Genomic DNA, 20,202 nt, shown 5'->3' with positions numbered 1-20,202 from the left:
GAGAACTACATCAATGTACCACAGTCGTGGGAAGAGAAGCTGCAGTGGTTTCTAAGGTATAAAGATATTCAGGCTGTATCAGTCTTAGAGAAGCTCCAGGGAGATCAGTGTGGCCTAGCCACGCTCAGTCTCCCTTTACTTGGATGCACTGGTTGGTACTGCTGAAATAACTACACAGAAGCTGCTGCTGGCGGTCACTATGGATAATCTGTTGACCTTTTTTTCAAAATACAATTGAACAGAAGCTATTTTAAAAGCCATAATCAAAGATATACTCCTGACAATGTACACTCCCCCATTCATTCAAAAAGAAATTATTTCAGTACTGGGATTCCTAGTTGAGCAATGTGTGTTTTTTTTATATATAAAAATAGAGGGATGAATTCCTTTTCTTCTGAAAGTAGATGAGGCAGGGGTACTATTTCAGCAGAATAATGCATGAGTTGCACTCAGGTTTGTCAAGGAAGGCAGACTTGTGTGATATCTACTTGCCCTGTGTACGCAAAACATTCTTATTTTTATTTAATAAGTGATGCGTTACTGAAAGTTTGGGCAAAATATGCATTTAGAACTTCTATAATCATTATTGGTCAATGCAGAAAAGCAAAGACAAGGAAAGACCTGGGAAAACCATTTCACATGGCCATTGCCACAATTACCAACAGCACCTAGTGGTAGTACTTTTTTCCCAAAAAACACATCTCATTGGGTACTTTTTTGAAATTTATAATTGCTATTATTATATCAAATAAGGTAGGGCTGCCCTTAATGGGCTCACTCCAGCACAGCTTCAGGCCCACAGTGATGTGGAAGGTTCCAAAAGGTTGGACTCCAAGGAGGCTTTGGGCCTGAATTCAAGGACTGTGTTAGCTTCATGAACGTGGGAAAAGGAAAAAAAGGAGTCTGCGGGAAAAAAAGGAAAGGAAGTGAGAGCTGTGCAATGGTGCAAAGTGGCGGAGACTAGCATTCAGGCAGTGTTGGGATGTTCCTGACCTCCTGTGAGGCTGTCAAGTTGTAGGCTATAGTCAAGAGTATAGAAGATAAAGAAGACAAGAGTGTGTGGGTCCTAGTGGAACCCTGATGACCTTAGAACCAAACAAGCTGAGATGCTTCAATGCATTCTAGCTTACTCCAAGAATTTAGTACATCTGCTCCCACCACCGAGAAAGCCCCCTGCCCACGCTCAAGCTCTCGCTACCCGCCCACCTGCCCGCCGGTTCCTTAAGGAAAAACTGTCAGAATCTAGACCCCGCGGCTTGCGGTGGAGCTTGTCTGGCCCGCAGGGACTCGAGAACCACCTGAGCTATGTCTGCCATGCGGCAAAAGTTGGTTATGGTTGGTGATGGTGCATGTGGGAAGACATGCTGTAGCCATAATGGCTTTTGTTTTCTTTGAATGGCTCAGCTTGCCTCATTGAGCCTCTGGACACTGTGGCTTGCTCTTCCAGGGCAGGAGGCCCGGGGAGCATGCCGGGAAGCAGACAGCTTCCTGTGTGAGGAGTCATGGGGCTGGCTGAGGGGAGGTGTTAACCTCTACCCTAGGGGGAGGGGCCAACTCAGGAACCAATCGGCCCTGGTCATTTGGGCGGAGCTTGATGATGTCAAAAACCCTATAAGAGGGGAGAGGACAGCTTGAAGAGCTCTCTCTTTCCTTTTTCGGTTGGAGCCAGCGACAGTTACGACAGTTACGTCAGTTACAGCGACCGTTACATCGTCAGTTACAGTTGCAGCTTCAGTTGCAGACACAGACACAGCTGAGGCAGGAGCTGCCAGTAGCAGAGCTGATCTACGGGAGGAAGCTGAACAAAGACTTCAGTCCAGTGGGTAATCTTATTACCATAAAAGGGGGAAACATGATTTTGCTTTACGCAATCATGTTTCTCTGTAGCCTCCTGGTTACTCTTTCAAGGCGTACTTATTGGGCCTGGAAGATTATGATCAACATATCAAAATGGGGCTTCTGGTTCATGGGTTGGTTACTGTGGAGCCTAAATAAATGTTTTGATTCTTCTGCCTTCTACTTTGAGAGTTTCTTCTATCCGGCGGTTCCGAACCTTTCAGACATGTTTATGATCCTCTTTGAGATTATAAACTCTGCCCTCCTGATACATTTGGCGTCACGAACAGGATCGCTAGGTATAAGATCTCTATTTAGAAGCAGAACAATTCCAGAGGAAGAGATGAATATCCCAGGATGGGAGGATCCATTTTATTCCTCCCTAGCAAAAGAATTGGCTAAAAAAGCTGGACCCTGTGAAAACTGGGAACCAAGGCTACGGAGAGGAGATCCTAGGGATTTGGAAAAGTGTTTACGAGAAGTTGGGATTCAGTCAGGGGCATCACTATCTAGGCAAAGCTGGATAGTGTTATCAGCCTACCGGCTAGTATACGAAAGATTGAGATTAAGTGAAAGACATGGGGGCACTCCTACCCCACAGGAAGAAGAGAAATCTCAGATAGCAGAAGACCAAACTGACTCAAATGAGAACTTTTCTATTAATGTGGCTAAGAGCAACAGGAGACCAAAAAAGCCCAGAGTGCATTTCAACCCAGCCCAGAAAGAGCCGGCTGAGGCACAAAACACTACTGGGGTTCAGGATGTGCCTCACACAGAGGATAGGAGATGGTTAAATGATCAGACAAGGGCTCGACCCATACAAAGGAGGAAGACAGAAACCCGAGGTGAAGATTCAGTTACAAGGGAAATTCAGGAAGATTTCTCACCGCAAGAGGTCACAGATATTTTGAGTAGATTCAGCCAAAGAATAGGAGAACCATTGATATCTTGGATGGTAAGACTCAGTGATCAAGGGGCCGGTGGAATATCAGTAGATGGGACAGACTGCATGAGATTCATAGGTATCAGCCATGATCCTCTAGTTCAACAAGCTTTTAGGGAACATCATCAGCAAGGAGATGGTGATAGCAGGACTACTCTGTTGGCATTAGCCGCTGTGGGATGCAATAAGAGATATGCTACTGATTCTATGTGGCCCACTGAGCACAGACCCTGGTATTCACTTAGAGATTGTATCATGAGACTAAAGGAGGAGGTAATGAAGACTGCCATTATGACAGGAACTGCAGACAAATATTACAATGATTCAATGGAACTGCCTCATAGGAATTTAATAATTAGGACAGCTCCCCCTGCTTATAAACAATTAATTTTGAATTTATTACTTGGAGAAGTAGGGAGCCGTCTTACAACAGTGATAAATAAGATTTTACAGTTATATGACTTAGGTGACTGGGGAAGGGATAGATCTCCTCGAGAGAGAAGGGTGAATAACCAGCAAACTTGGCGCCAAAGGAGAGTAACAAGGAAAGAAATGTTTACTACTTTATTGAGAGCAGGGGTAGGTTTTGAAATGATAGATGGAATTCCAACCAATGAATTATATAGAATGTACAGAGATAAAGGCCTTGATAACAGGAGAGATAGGGAAATCAGAACTGCTCCTGCAAATGCTACAGATGTTGAACCTTCATACCCAAGTGAATCACATGAAAGGGAATACTAGGGAACAGGCCGAGCCCCAGTCCAAATTAAGGAAATACACAGGCTGGATTGTAGACCTCACATTAACTTGACCATATATTGGAAAAATGGGTCAAGTACGGTAACTGAGGCATTAATAGATACTGGGGCTGAGGCCACCCTTATTTATGGAAATCCAGACAAGTTCAGCCATGGAACTCCTATTACCATTACAGGACTAGGAGGGACTGAAATATCAGCCAGGCAAGTTAAATTAATGATGAAAATTGGACAGTTGCCCAAGAAAGAATATAGTGTGGTTATTGTGCCTATTCCCGAATACATCATTGGAATAGACATATTGAAGGGTATGACCTTAAATTTACCCGAAGGGAAATACCAATTTGCTGTGAGGAAAATGGGCATTAATGCAGTCTTAGTGGGGAAAATCAAGATGGATCCAATCACTTTGCCCGAACCTTCTAAAATAATTACTTTGAGGCAATATCGTGTGCCAGGTGGGCAAGATGAAATTGCCAACACTATAAGAGAATGTGTTGAAGCAGGAGTGTTAGTCCCTACAACTACTCAATGGAACAACCCTGTCTGGCCAGTCCGAAAGTCAGATGGAACATGGAGGATGACAGTAGATTATAGACAGCTGAACAAAGTGACTCCTCCCTTGTATGCTGCTGTCCCAGACACGGTTACTTTAATAGAGAGAATACAAAAACGTGAAGGGACTTGGTATGCAGTTATTGATTTGGCCAATGCCTTCTTTACAATCCCAATAGACCCCAAGCAATGGAATCAGTTTGCTTTTACTTGGCAAGGCCGACAGTATACATTTACACGCCTGCCGCAAGGATATATTCATAGCCCAACTATTTGCCACAGGATTGTAGCTGAACATTTGGATGAATTAAAGTTACCTGGTGTACAGCTTACACATTACATAGATGACATCATGATACAGGGAAAGAATATAAAGGAGGTGGAGGAGAGTTTAGCATTATTAATTGACCATATGAAAAGCAAAGGATGGGAAGTCAACCCCGCAAAGGTTCAAGGGCCAGCTCAAACTGTAAAATTCTTGGGGATACAGTGGAATAGAGGACTGCGAGAAATTCTCCCACAAGCTCGACAAAAAATCCAGGATTTTCCCACCCCTACCAATAAGAAAGAGGCCCAAAAGTTCATAGGGCTATTTGGTTATTGGAGACACCACATCCCACATTTGGGACAGATTTTAAAACCCTTGTATAAAGTCACCAGAAAGAAATATGAATTTGACTGGGGACTTGAACAAAGTAGAGCTTTTGAGGAAGCAAAGGCTGCTATTCAATTAGCTCTAGACTTATGGCCTATGCAAAATGGGCCAGTGGAGTTACAAGTGACTGTACAAGATGACTATGCAAATTGGAGTCTGTGGCAAAAACAACAAAGCCGAAGTGTACCTTTAGGCTTTTGGTCAAGGAAACTGCCCTCATCTGGAGTGCAATATACACCTTTTGAGAAGCAGCTGTTAGCTGCATATTGGGCTTTAGTAGAAACTGAGCAACTAACTCTGGGTCATGAAGTGGTATTAAGGCCTGGAATTCCAATTATGACTTGGGTAATGAGTACCCCAGCTTCTCACAGAATTGGACATGCACAAGAGGCAAGCATAATCAAATGGAAGTGGTATATTCAGAATAGGTCCAGAGCAGGCAAAAATGGAGTTTCTGCTCTACATGAATCTGTGGCGAACATTAATACTGAGAGCAATGAAAAGCCCCTTGAATCTAAGCAACAGATGGTACCATCCTTAGTGAAATGGAATAATGGATATGACGGACTAAATGAAGAACAGAAGAAACATGCTTGGTTTACTGATGGGACAGCAAAATATTTAGGACAGAAGAGACATTGGAAAGCAGTAGCCTATAACCCCTGTACAAGGAGAACTCTGGAAAGTTCTGGGATAGGTGGAAGTAGCCAATATGCTGAACTGATGGCAGTGCATCAGGCCATCAGAGCAGAGAAAGGAGGACAATGTCATATATTTACTGACTCGTGGGCGGTAGCTAATGGATTAGCTACGTGGATGCCTATATGGAGGAATCAGAATTGGGAGATTCATGGCAAACAAGTTTGGGGTAAAGAGTTATGGGAAAATATATGGGACATGTCTTTGGTTACAGATCTGTCAGTTTTTCATGTTGATGCTCATGCAACCCTGACCACACCAGAACGTGAGTACAATGCACATGCGGATCGACTAGCAAAGATTGCTACTGAATGTATTGTCCCTACTCCGACTCCAACTGATGACCCAGCCTTAGCAAGATGGGTCCACCAGACTGCTGGCCATTTAGGGGTCCAGGCCACCCATCGATGGGCACAGGATCGAGGTATCAGTATTTCTCATGCGTTGTTAAAACAAATAACAGAGGAGTGTTGTATATGCCAATTAGAAAAAGAACGAACTCTTCCTAGGATAGTTACTGGAGAAATAGCAAGGGGAAAAGTTCCAGCCCAAATTTGGCAGATAGATTATATTGGCCCACTACCCCAGGATAAAGGATGTAAATATGTATGTACGTGTGTTGACACCTATTCAGGTGTACTAGTGGCTTGTCCTTATAAAGACGCAACTCAGAAAAACACCTGTAAAACTCTAGATATTGTAAGTTTATATTATGGAACCCCAATGCAGATTCAAAGTGACAATGGGTCACATTTCAAGGGCAAAGAAGTGAAAAGATATTGTGTGTTGAATAATATAGAATGGATATATCATATTCCATATTACCCACAAGCATCTGGGCTAATTGAAAGAATGAATGGATTGTTGAAAGAACAGCTGAGAAAATTAAGCTCAAATAATTCATATCGACATTGGAAGGATAATTTGTCTATTGCCTTACGTAATTTGAATAATAGGCCCTTAGGGGGGAGTACACCTCTAGCCAGAATGATGACCCCAAATCTGCAGATCAGAGAACAGCAAACATGTGAGATCCAAAACATTGAATTTTGGACTGTGAGGGAAGATGTCCCACTACCAAGTCCAGGAACACCTGGTTTAGCAGGATATGATTTACATTGCATAGAGAATTTTAGGTTAAATAGGAAAGAGATAAGAAAAACCCCTACTGGAGTATGTATGAGAATCCCCAAGAATCATCTTGGACGGATATTACCTAAACCAGGATTAGCGGCTCAAGGAATACATGTATTGGCTGGAGTGATAGATTCTAATTATCAAAAAGAAATTGTTGTGACACTCCAGAATATGGGTAAAAAACCTGTACAATTTTGTAGAAATGATAGGATGGTTCAAGTCATTATTATCCCCTGTGAAAAAATACCCTTTGTGAAAACTGACCCTCCTCCCAAAATAACTACTAGAGGGGCAAAAGGGTCTTGCTCCATTGATAGAATAAAGTCAGGAGCTAAGGTATGGGTAAAACGGAAGCCAGATGATATTCCAAAGGCTGCAGAAGTTATAGCCCATGGGAAGGACAACACTGTAACAGTTGTTTATTCAGGGGAAAATAATTACCAAATCGTACCCCTGAACCATATATTTTACCGTGAATAGGTTATAATAATAGATTCACAGACTATTCTTTTTGTCCTTTGTTTTGGCTAACCTTGTTGCTAGTTTTGTTTCCTTCAGGCTTAAGCACCCTGCACTTTCCGGTGACTGCCTAAGCATGTAGCATTCTTGGAATTCCTGCCAGTTCGTTAAAGAAATGACCTCTGGAATGGGACTTTTTGGGGGCAGGGCCATCTCTACATCCAATTTCAGCATGAAGAAGCTATGGAAAATGAGACCTTCACCCCTCACCCCAAGATTTTGAGCCCCAATCGTTCAAGGGGGGTGGAAATGATGATAGTGTTCTGTTTACTTATTTTGTGTTATCCTTGCTGTGTTGTTTTATTGTTATGATATTATTGATCCTATGTAATGGATACAAGGATTTAGGGGTGGACATTTGAATTATTAATAATTATTTTGGGGATGATTGATTGAAGAGATTATTTTGCTGGGATCTAGGGGTGGATCGCATTTGAATCGTTAACCAATGTTTGGGAATGTCACTGAATGATATGTTTTGCTTTATTGTGAATGATATGTTTTAGTTTCCTTTGTAATTGAATCACAATGTATGTTCTAGGATACATGGCTGATTAGATTATGTATCCTATAACAAGGGGTGGAGTGTAGCCATAATGGCTTTTGTTTTCTTTGAATGGCTCAGCTTGCCTCATTGAGCCTCTGGACACTGTGGCTTGCTCTTCCGGGGCAGGAGGCCCGGGGAGCATGCCGGGAAGCAGACAGCTTCCTGTGTGAGGAGTCATGGGGCTGGCTGAGGGGAGGTGTTAACCTCTACCCTAGGGGGAGGGGCCAACTCAGGAACCAATCGGCCCTGGTCATTTGGGCGGAGCTTGATGATGTCAAAAACCCTATAAGAGGGGAGAGGACAGCTTGAAGAGCTCTCTCTTTCCTTTTTCGGTTGGAGCCAGCGACAGTTACGACAGTTACGTCAGTTACAGCGACCGTTACATCGTCAGTTACAGTTGCAGCTTCAGTTGCAGACACAGACACAGCTGAGGCAGGAGCTGCCAGTAGCAGAGCTGATCTACGGGAGGAAGCTGAACAAAGACTTCAGTCCAGTGGGTAATCTTATTACCATAAAAGGGGGAAACATGATTTTGCTTTACGCAATCATGTTTCTCTGTAGCCTCCTGGTTACTCTTTCAAGGCGTACTTATTGGGCCTGGAAGATTATGATCAACATATCAAAATGGGGCTTCTGGTTCATGGGTTGGTTACTGTGGAGCCTAAATAAATGTTTTGATTCTTCTGCCTTCTACTTTGAGAGTTTCTTCTATCCGGCGGTTCCGAACCTTTCAGACATGTTTATGATCCTCTTTGAGATTATAAACTCTGCCCTCCTGATACACATGCTTGCTGCTTGTGTTTAGCAAAGACCAATTCCCTGAAAATTATATGCACACAGTGTATGAAAACTATGTGGCAGATATTGAAGTGGATGGAAAACAAGTGGAGCTGGCTTTGTGGGACGCCGCTGGGCAAGAAGGTTATGATCGCCTTAGACCCCTCTCCTACCCAGATACCGATGTTATACTGATGTGTTTTTTCATCGACTGTCCTGATAGTTTGGAAAACCTCCGAGAAAAGTGGACGCCAGAAGTGAAGCATTTCTGTCCCAAGGTACCCATTATCATGGCTGGGAACAAGAAGGATCTTCGGAATGATGAGGCCACCAAACTGGAGCTGGCCAAGATGAAGCAAGAGCGGGTGAAAACTGAAGAAGGCAAAGAGCTGGTTAGTCGGATCGGCCCATTCGAATATAAGGAGTGCTCGGCCAAGAACAAGGAGAGCGTGAGGGAGGTTTTTGAAATGGCTACAAGAGCGGCTTTGCAAGCCAAGCGAAGGAGAAACTCCAAGTGCCTTGTTTTCTGAACACAGTGGAAAGCCCAGCCCTCGCTCGATTACTATTTGAAATGCTGTTTGTTAATCTTAATGTATGATTACCGGCCTTTTCCATTTATCTGCCATTTAAGAGATTTACAAATGGGAACTCATCTCGCTACCAGTATTTAGAAGCCAACCACAAATGTTTAATGAGAGTCTGTGTCCGACACATATTGTACACCACGGTCCTTCTGACATTACTCTTAATAACCTTCCTCATTCTCCCAACCCACACATCTAAGCACTAATTCAAGGGAATTCTTAACTTCTTGCTTTTTTCTAGAAAGAGGAAAAAAGTGCTCACTTTTGGGAACTGGGCTTTAACTACTTTTATACCTAAGGTGTCCCCTTGCTGTGAGCTGCGAGGCCCCCAGGGGCATAAATATGAGTCACTTCGGGGCAGGACCTCTTAGAAGGCTTTGATTGGCATAGCTGAAGGGTATTGTTCAATTGTTTGGAAATGGGACCACCAAGAGATGGTCCCCATGCAGCTGTGGTAATACAGCTACACAGTCCTGTGGTTTCACGTCAGTGACCTTAGAGTTACAGTGTAATTGGTGCCACTTAATGTTTGTTACCAAAAAATAAATACATCTACCCCAGCTTAAATGTGGCATACTTTGTATAACTAGATTTCCTAATACTTACAGTTGTTATCTCTATGGAAGGTCTCTGAGTTGTTGGGTTTTTTTAACGCATTTGAACGTAAAGACAGATGGGAAAACATTTGAAATCCCTTTTGGTCAGTTTCTCCTGCACATGGCAGCCATTAACAGCTCCTTTTCTGCACAACATACCCCAGCAGTGTCCACCCCTGTCCCTGGAGCTGGGCTTCAGGGAATGCGGATTCAGTTCCACCCCATGGCAAAGTGACGCTTCAGAAATTGGAGTGATTTGTCTGAACTCAAACAGCAGCATCTTGGTATGTACAATGTTTATCTCTTCACCGACAGTGAAGACTCCCCTTAATATCCTGGGGGAGCTTGCTACCCATTCTTTCTGTTGATGGCCAAAGCCCCACTTGGAACTTCTCATTCCTCTCCAGCTAACTAAACTTTTTTTTTCAGTATCAGTTAATTTTTTCTCAACTACTAAGAGAATAAAGGGGGGGGGGGGAGGAATAACAACATCGACCAACACCGCCATGCTGGCCACTGAACACATGCTGAGAAAGGAGAGGAATAATGAAGTTTCCTCGTCTACCCTTTAGGAGATGTAAGGGAATGATGCGCTTACTTGTTTATGGATAGCATAAAATGGCTCTCCTTCCTGATTTCTCACTCATCACTTAGCTTTTATGGCTTAAATAAATGCTTCTGTTATTAGACTGACATTTTGTGGATCATCTGGTATTGGAGGATATTGTACTGGATTGGAGATCAGATCACAATAAATAAAACAGATGGCCTATAACAGTCCCAATGAACTTGAGTAAAGCATCGAGAGCTCTCAGAATTCTTGGGGGCCCTGTGTTGAATAGAACTGCATCCAGAAGCAACAGGTCAGATGCGTTTTGAGATGTAATTTCATTGCCTCTTAAAACAAAACTGGAAGACCTCTTGCCTATGCTACTGCCACCTTAATGAATCAAGACAGTGATGAATTTTACAATTATTTTCTAAACCAACAGGGGAAAAAGTATTGCCATGGGACCCCAAAATGGAAGAAGCTACATGCAGCTATCAACTTTATATGTATATCCCTTTTGATCAAACTTGTTTTCTCCATTTTTGCTCCAGGCAACTTGGTGCTGAAGAGTAAAAGGGCTCATTTGGGAAAAGCTGTTGGGATTGGAAATATCTGTGTGCATACTTTAAATGAAAAGACCAAGAAATAAGACAGATTCTTTGAAGAACTATGGAGAAAAGCATGCTGAGAAAATGGCTTAGAAATTAATATGGATATAAGAAAGTGAAAAGAAAGTATGAAGCTAGAGGGCTATATGTGTGAGAATTATCTAGAAAGACCCAGTAGGCTGTTCTCACACTTGCATCAGAAAACAGCTTTTATTGAAGTTAACTGGTGACTCAGTTTCAGTGTGTGAAACACACTGGCACTTTGGAGACTATCCTAGATATAATATTTCCATGTTCAAATTTAACCCTGGATGAAAAATCAGTTATGCCCCTGTTGCAGCTATGCAATACAAAAATGCCTTATTCAGGGAGCTCCAATCAATTAACAAGTATTTATTAGGCACTTACTAGGAGCTGTTGTATTTTTTCTTTAACTAATTCTTCCCAGTTACACGTTAAAACAATTTTTTGACTTTTTTTTAAAGTTTTGAGTTCTAAATTCTGAGACAATAAGCAATCAGATATAGGTTATACATGTGCAATCATGTAAAACATTTCCATATTCGTAATTTTGCACAAGAAGGCTCAAGAAAAAGAATGAAAGTGAAAAGTAGCATGCCTCAGTCCGTGTTCAAACAATATCAGTTCTTTCTCTGAAGGTGAATAGTATGCTTCATCATTAGTCTTTTGGGATTGTCTTTGATCATTGTATTGCTAAGAATAGTTAAGTCGTTCACAGTACTTCAACAATAGTGCTGTTATTGTGTACCATGTTCTTCTGGTTCTGTTCACTTCATTTTGTATCAGTTCATGTAAGTCTTTTCATGTTTTTCTGAAATCATCTTGCTTGTCATTTCTTATATCACAGTAATATTCCACAACAATTATATACCACAGATTGTTGGGGGGCATTCTTTTGATTTCCAATTCTTAGTCACCACAAAAAGAACTGCTATAAATATTTTTGTACAGGTAAGTCCTTTCCCCTTTTTTATGTCTTTGAGATATAGACCTAGCAGTGGTATTGCTGGATCAGAGTATGCACATTTTTACAGCCTGCTAAGCATAGTTCCAAATTGCTCTCTAGAATGGTTGGAGCAATTCTACCAATAGTGCATCAGTTTTCCAGTTTTACCATATCTGTATTTTTTTTAAAAGTCTGTTTCAACACTAAATGGCACCTTGTTGACCATGGAGGGCAGTATACAAATTTCTCTTACCATGTTATTACTATATAGAGATGTGCCCTCATATATATAAAATTGTCAAATTATTTATCAACAATTAAATATGAAATCATTCTTATCTCCCAACTTCTCTTACAATCATAGGGGCAGTCAATGGATATTACTAAAGAAATAGCTTCATTCAACTTATAAGAAGGCAATGACTGCAGAAAAGAATGACCATATGTGCCATTGTATATGTGTATGTGTGTATGTATGTATGTATGTATGTGTGTGTGTGTAGATAGATAGATAGATAGATAGATAGATAGATAGATATAGATATATATATATATATATATATATATATATATAAACCAAAGTCAGATTCATTTTCGGTGCGAACCACAGGTGTGTGTAATTCCCTATTTCCACCTTTGGACACCAACTTCCTATGTTCACCTTTGGACACCAGCTTTTTCAAACAATTCTCTAAGTGTCTCTGGTTTTAGAGAAGTTGAATTTCTGTTAAAACCCAATATTTCACTGAGGTGACCCTCAGTTCATGAAGACTGTGCCAGTAAAGTGAAAGCTTGGTCAGGTCCCACCAAACCAAGGAGGCTTCAAATGTAACCCAGCAATAGAACAAACTAAACTAGCCAGAAGGTTGTCTACAAGGTGATTTTTTTTTTGGCCATGGTAACTCATGCAACTGTTTACTAACATACAGTGTGTATCTGTGAAAAGACTATCCACACCAATTAAGTCATAGGCCTCTTGCAATATTGATACAAAAAGAAATTGGATCCTACTTTAAAATTGTTTTAATGTCTTATTTTTTCTAATTACAAGTAAAAACAGTTTTTAACATTCATTTTTAAAATTTTGAGTTCCATATTCTATCTCTTCCCCTCTCCTCCCCCTTCTTTGACAAGGCAAATAATTTGATATAGTTTATACATGTGCAGTCATGCAAAATATATTTCCGTATTAGTCATGTTGTAAAGGAAAGTCAAAAAATGTTTCTTGTTTTATAAAAAAAAGTACGCTTCAATCTGCATTCAGACTTCATTAGTTCTTTCATTGGAGACTGACAGCATTTCCCCTCATAAGTCTTTTGGAATTGTCACTGTACTGCTGAGAACAGCTAAGTCATTCACATTTCATCATCATATAATATTGCTGTTACTGTATACACTGGTTCTACTCACTTCACTTTGCATCAGTTCATATAAGTCTTTACAAGTTTTTCTGAAAGCATCCTGCTCATCATTTCTTAGAGCATATCAGTGTTCCATCACAATCATATACCACAACTTGGTCACCATTCGCCAACTTATGGGGACCCCAACAATTTCCAATTCTTTACCATCACTAAAAGAGCTGCTATCATTATTTGTGTACTTATAGGACCTTTTCCTTTTCTTAATCCCTTTAGGATAGTGGTATTGCTAAGTCGGAAAAGTTTTATATTCCTTTGGATACAGTTCCAAATTGCTATCCAAAATGGTAAAATCAGTTCAAAACTCCACCAACAGTACTTTGGTGTCCCAATTTTCCCATATCCCCTCCAACATTTGTCATTTTTCTTTTGTCACACTGGCCAATCTGAGAGGTGTGAGGGGGTATTTCTGGGTTATTGCAATTTACATTTCTCTAATAATGATTTTGAGCATTTTTTCCGTATGGCTATAGATAGTTTTGATTTGTTTGTCTGAAAATGGCCTGTCCATATCCTCCTTTGACCACTTATCAACTGAGGAATGACTTTTATTCTTATAAATTTAATTCAGTTCTCTACGTATTTGAGAAACGAGGCCTTAAAGAGAAACTTGATGTAAATTTTTTTTCATTATTATGATTACTGTGTATTTCCCTCTCTCTCTCCTTTCACTCTTCCTCCTCAAAAGTATTTTGCTTCTGACCACTACCTCCCTCCAATCCCCTCTCCCATCTATCAGTACCACCACCACCACCACCACTTCATTTATCTCATTTATCTTCATCATCTCATTTATCAATTTTTTCTGTTCTGGCCAGAAACCCTGAAGGTCTTACCCCTCCCAGATTGATTTTTTTTTTTGAGTAGGCAAACTAGGCCATCTTTTGCCTCATTTCTTACCTAGCCTTAAATCACTGAATGGGCACTGCCTCAGACAAACTGAGACCTGGGAAAAACCTTAGCTTAAAAAGACCAAGATCTCCCATTGCATCCCGGGCCATCTCCAGTTGTTCTGATCTATATCTGGCCACTGGACTCAGATGACTCCGGAGGACAGAGTGAAGCTGATGACTTTGCACAGCTCTGGCTCACTAAAATCCAATTCACTTGCAAGTCAAGACATCACTCTCCTGGTGGCATTGGTCCTCTTCAAGAATGAAGGACAAATAACAATCCCCTCTGTCCCTGTAGGGTAAGACAGATTTCTATACTCAACTGACTGTGTACATTTTTTCCTCTTTGAGCCAAGTGAGATGAGTTCAAGTGTTGTCAAACACTCCCCCATCTTCCCTCAACTGTATAAGCTCTTTCATACATTTTTACATGAGATAATTTACCCCATTCTATCTTTCAATTCCCCCTTTTCCCAATGTATCCCTCTTTCTCACCCATTCTATCTTTCACTTCCCCCTTTTCCCAATGTATCCCTCTTTCTCACCCCCAAATTTTATTTTTTTAGATATCATCCCATCAAAGAAAATTCATACCAGTTTCTTCTCACTCCTTCTAACTGCCCTAATAATGTGAAAGTTCTTAGGAATTACAAAATTCATCTTCCCACGTAGGAATATAAAAGTTTAATCTTATTGAATCCCTTATGATTTCTCTTTCCTGTTTATCTTTTTATGCTTCTCTTGATTCTTGTATTTGAAAGGCACATTTTCTATTCAACTCTGGTCTTTTCATCAGAAATGCTTGGAAGTCCTCTATTTCACTGAATATCCACTTTTCTCCCTGAAGGATTATACTCAGTTTTGATTGGTGGGTGATTGATCTTGGTTGTAATTCTAGCTCCTTTACCCTCTGAAATATCCCATTCAAGCCCTCTGATCCTTTAATGTTGAAGCTGCTAAATCTTGTGTGATCCCGACCTAGCTCCAAGTTACTTGAATTGTTTCTTTCTGGATGCTTGCAGTATTTTCTTCTAGACCTAGGAGCTATGAAATTTATTTTTTCCACTTAATAGTATTTTATTTTTCCAATTACATGTAAATATAGTTTTCAACATTCACTTTTATAAGATTTTGAATTCTAATTTGTTTTCTTTTTCCCTCCCTCCCCCCTCCTTCTCCAAGATAACAAGCAATCTGATATAGGCTATACATGTACAATGATATTAAACATATTTCCACATTAGTCTTGTTGTGAAAGAAGACCCAGAAGAAAAGGAAAAAACTACAAGAAAGAAAAAAGAAAATCGTATGCTTCAATCTGCATTCAGACTCCATAGTTCTTTCTCTGGATGTGGATAGCATTTTCTAACATGAGTCTTGGAATTGTGTTAGATCAATGTATTGTTGAGAAGAACTAAGTCTATCAAAGCTGATCATTGCACAATGTTACTGTTACTGTGTACAATATTCTCCTGGTTCTGTTTACTTCACTCAGCATCAGTTTATGTAAATCTTTCCAGATTTTTCTAAAATCTACCTGCTCATTATTTCTTACAGCACAATAGTATTCCACAACATTCATATACCACAACTTGTTCAGCCATTCCCCAATTGATGGACATCCCCTCAACTTCCTATTCTTTGCCACTACAAAAGGAGTTGCTATAAATATTTTTGTACATATAGGTCCTTTTCTATTTTTATGAGGTCTTTGGGACCTAGTAGTGGTATTGCAGGGTATGAAAAGTTTTATAGCCTTTTGGGCATAGTTCCAAATTGGAGCTCTGGAATTTAGCTATAATATTCCTGGGAGTTTTTCTTTTAGGATCTCTTTCAGGAGGTGAGCAATAAATTCTCTGCATTTCTATTTTACCCTCTGGTTCTAGGATATCAGTGCAGTTTTCCTTTATAATTTCTTGAAAGATGATGTCTAGGCTCTTTTTTTTGCTCATGGCTTTCAGGTAGTCCAATAATTCTTAAATAATCTCTTCTCAATCCGTTTTCCAGGTCAGTTGTTTTTCCAATGAGATAGTTCACATTTTTTCTATTTTTTTTCATTCTTTTGATTTTGTTTTATTGTGATTGATGTCTCAGAGTCATTAGCTTCCACTTGCCCAATTCTAATTTTTAAGGAATTATTTTCTTCAGTGAATTTTTGTGCTTTTTCCATTTATCAACTCTGCTTTTTAAGTTCTTCTCTTCAATGGATTTTTGTTCCTCTTTTACCATTTAGCCTCTTTTAAAGTTATTTTCTTCAGTATTTTTTTGTGTCTCCTTTACCAAGCTGTGGACTCTTTTTTTTCATAGTTTTCTTGCATCACTCTCATTCCTTTTCCCAATTTTTCCTCTACCTCCCTTACTTGATTTTTAAAATCTTTTGTGAACTCATCCAGGAGTTCTTTTTGGGCCTGAGACCAATTCACATTTTTCTTTGAGGCTCTGCAAGTTTTTGACATTGTTGTCTTCTTCTGAGTTTGTCTTTTGATTCTCCCTGTCACCACAGAAACTTTCTATGATCAGGTTCTTTTTTATTGTTTGCTCATTTTCCAAGCCTATTTCTTGACTTTTAACTTTATATTAAAGTTGGGATCTTCTCCTGGGGTACAGGGAACAGTGTTCCAAGATTCAGGTTTTTTTATGCTACTGTTTTCAGAGCCAGTTCTGGGGGTCTGTAAGTTTTCAGTTCTTCAAAGGTGGTGTGATCTAAGGATAGGTGTAGACACTGCTCTCCTGCTCTGTGCTCTAATCTGTGAATGACTACAAGCATTCTTTTCTTCCCTGGAATTCTGGCCAGGGTCCCTATTCCCCTGAGGCCACAGGCTCTAATATGCTATTGCTTCTCCTTGTATGGGCAGTGAAACAGAGATTCCTGCACCCAGTGTGAGTAAAGCGTCCCCAGTGATCTCCTTCTGTCCAATTCCCTTACCACCTATGGGCTGAGAGCTCTGGAAGAAGCCACTGCCAATTCAGTCACCCCCAATGCTTGCTGCTGGCTTGCTGGGGCTCAGCCTGCTCTGGACTGAGCTCCACTTTCACCCAAGTGAGACAGACATTTCCTCCCAACATTCTAAATCGCCTTCAGCTAGAAAACTGCTTCACTCTGCACTTTTGCTGGTTTTGCCATTACAGAATTTGTTTGAGGCATTACTGTAAAGTTGTCTGGCAGGGAATTTGGGAGAGCTCAGGCACATCTCTGCCTTTACTCTTCCATCCTGGAATCCTACTTTTCTAAAAATAGTGTGACAAATATCATAAGATCATGGATTTGGAGCTAAAAGGGAACTTAAAGACCACTCCAAGCCCATGTTTTATGGATGAAGAAGGTAACCAACTTGCCAAGGTAAGAAGTGACAAATCCAGGTACCAACCGAAGTCCTCTGACTCCAATTCCACAGTACTACAAGTCTTCCAAGCAACATATGCATTATAGAAAGGAAAGCCTTCCCCAGGCATGTGTATATATCTCAACATGAGATCAGGGCTAATTCTTACTGTGCTTTCCTTCCAACAGTCCTCTTGCCTTTGAAATACACAGTGACTGCTTAGACTGGGAGCACTTAAAGGTCCTCCTTTTCAGATCTACAGCCTCACTGTATCTTCTTTAGAAACAAATTTCAAATTTCATCACATATGCTAGTTGTATCATGGAATCACTAGTTTTCTGGAAATGGAACACCACGGTAGAATTACTTTCTTTCATATATCATTTGGAAATGTTCTCGTTTTTTCATTGAATTTGAGCTTTATTTCAGCATCTTAGGGAGGAAAACACCTCTTCTAGGAATCGTGTGACAGACAATACCTTCACTAGTAGGGAGAAGGATATTAGAAAGCCAAGAGTTGGGGGTAGGGAGGGGGCAGGGAGGAGTGGAATGGCCAATAGCTCTTTCTAGGCAGGATGTATTAATTAGAGATTATTTTCAAGAAAAGGATAGCTCCATGAGTACTGCTGACAAAAACCAAATCAATCTCCCTGAGTCTTCTGAAGACAGATGTTCTAGTGTACAGCCTACAAGGGGCTAGGGGTACACATGAAACCAGCCATAACACAGATGCTGGGTGCCATGGTGGATAGATTGGGTTTCAGGAAGACTAGAGATCAAATTCTGCCTCTTATACCTGTGACAATTAGAAAATTGCTAAACTTCTCTGAACCTCAGTTTCCTCATCTGTAAAATAATATCTCTAGTACTTATATCACAGTTGTGAGTTTGATATTCAAATGAAATATCGTATGTCAAGTTCTTTAAAAATTCTAAAGTCCTATATAAATGCCAGCTATTATTATCACGGGCATGTGAAAATTTACCAATAAAACTAATACCTGATGAAGTCCAGAACACTGTGGATTCTAAGGGAATGTGGAACCACAGTAGGATATTCCAGAACAGTTCAAAAGAAAAACTCAAATCTTCAAAGAAGTAAAAAGGAAACAAAGAGGATCAATGACCTGCACAACAGAAATAATTAGCAAAATAGATAAACTTGGAAGGCATGGTGGAAAGTGTCTCAGAAGAAGTAAAAGAAGGAACAAATCACTGGGAATACCAATACACTGAACTAAAGGACTATCTGTAAAAAGAGAAAAAAAAAGCAATGACATTAAAAGAACGAATGATCTCTATACAAGTAAAATACTTTGATAGTGAAGACAAGATGGGTAGAGACAAACCAAGCATAAAAGGCAACCCAAAAGAACATAAGAGGAAAAAATCTGGATACCGTAAAACACAAAATAATATACGAATACTAGCCAGAACATAAGAATACAGAGAACAAAGCATCGATCCAAAGTATCCAAAGATTGTGTCTACTAAGTATCAGAGTCAGGATTTAAAGCTCAGTCTCTCCTGATTCTAAGTCCAGTACTCCATCATCTCTATACTACTTTTCTCATCTCCAGAAATGTGGGTGAATCTAATTTTAGCCTCTTGTGTACCCAAAGACCCACCATTAATAGTAGAAGGACACCTTTGTTTTATTTTTCTTTGAGCTATAAATGAAAAGGGAGGAAGAACAAAAAGGAGCCTTATTAGTCTCAGTTTCCCCACTGTTTGGGGAAAGGGAGAAGGGGAAGGAACATGACAAAACATCAACAGAAACAGTTGAGATGGGTCCTACTGCTTCAAAGACAAGGGGTTGGCAAGAAGTTATGCAACTTCAAGGTGTGAATTAAAGAATGAGAAAACCTGATCAGAATTAACAAGTGGCAGAGATGGAAAGAGAAAGAGGTGGCCTACTTCCTAGAGTATGGAGAAGCCAAAACAAGGGAGCCGAGTGGGAAAGGAATAGCATTTTTATAGTGCCTACTATGTGCAGGCACTGTGCCAGACACCTTTGTTTTTAATGAATATCTCATTTGATCTCCACAACAATCCTGGGAGTTTGAGGCTATTACTATCTCCATTTTGCAGCTGTGGAAACTGAGGCACCCAGAGGTCAAATGACTTGTCCAGAGTCACACAGCTAGCAAGTATCTATGGTCACATTTGAACTTAGGTGTTCCTGACTCTTTGCCTGGTCCTCTATCCATTGTGTCACCAGCTGTCTGGTGAAGAGGTTAACTTCAAATTTACACTTTCAAAAGGCCACAGTTCCCCAGGGAGGATCCCTTTGAATCATCTTCCTGTTTATTCTATTACTTATCCCAGAATCCCTACAGCCAACTCTAATCCCTCATCCTTAGGAGCATGCAAACACATTCCTCACCTGATTTTAGCCCGTCTCCTAAGGATGCCTCTGACCCACACCAAAAGTGGAAAAGTATAGCCTGGAGATGAAAAGAGGCCCCAATTTCAGGAAGTAATAAATAGCAGAGGGCAGATAAAAGTATGAATCCTGAGAGAAGAAAATGGTGGGAGGAAAATGTACACTGTAAATACAACACGTGTTAACAAAGATTTCTTGGTCACGTCAGGTTTCCATTCCAATTTCCATCAAAAAACTTTCCCAATATTCTTAAGTTAGAGACTACCTAGACTGCCCAAATATGGCCAAGAATCACATAGTCCAGATGAGGTTCTTTTTTCAGCAGATGTACACAGCTCATTTTAGATTTCAGAAAAGACTGGTTACTTCCCAAATCCATCACAGAACTGATTAATGACTTCAGCCCCATACTGTACCATCAGCAGTCCTAAGAATCAAAGTTTCT

At 40.3% G+C, this 20,202-nt stretch overlaps 2 protein-coding genes across 2 annotated transcripts in view; one reads left to right on the top strand and one right to left on the bottom strand.

Moving 5' to 3' along the window:
* NUBPL (nucleotide binding protein like) overlaps window positions 1-20,202 on the bottom strand; it is a 333,097-nt gene that overhangs the window by 211,894 nt on the left and 101,001 nt on the right. The gene's annotated exons all lie outside the window — the stretch shown is intronic.
* Window positions 1,306-8,959, top strand: LOC118829303 (transforming protein RhoA-like). The gene is made up of 2 exons (XM_036736310.1): window positions 1,306-1,361; window positions 8,437-8,959. The coding sequence occupies exons 1-2, from the start codon at window positions 1,306-1,308 to the stop codon at window positions 8,957-8,959; spliced, it is 579 nt and encodes a 192-aa protein (XP_036592205.1).

Source organism: Trichosurus vulpecula, chromosome 8, assembly GCF_011100635.1.
Source record: "Trichosurus vulpecula isolate mTriVul1 chromosome 8, mTriVul1.pri, whole genome shotgun sequence".
Classification (NCBI taxonomy): domain Eukaryota; kingdom Metazoa; phylum Chordata; class Mammalia; order Diprotodontia; family Phalangeridae; genus Trichosurus; species Trichosurus vulpecula.
The sequence above is the reverse complement of the archived record's forward strand: the minus strand, read 5'-3'. Positions and strand labels throughout refer to the sequence as shown.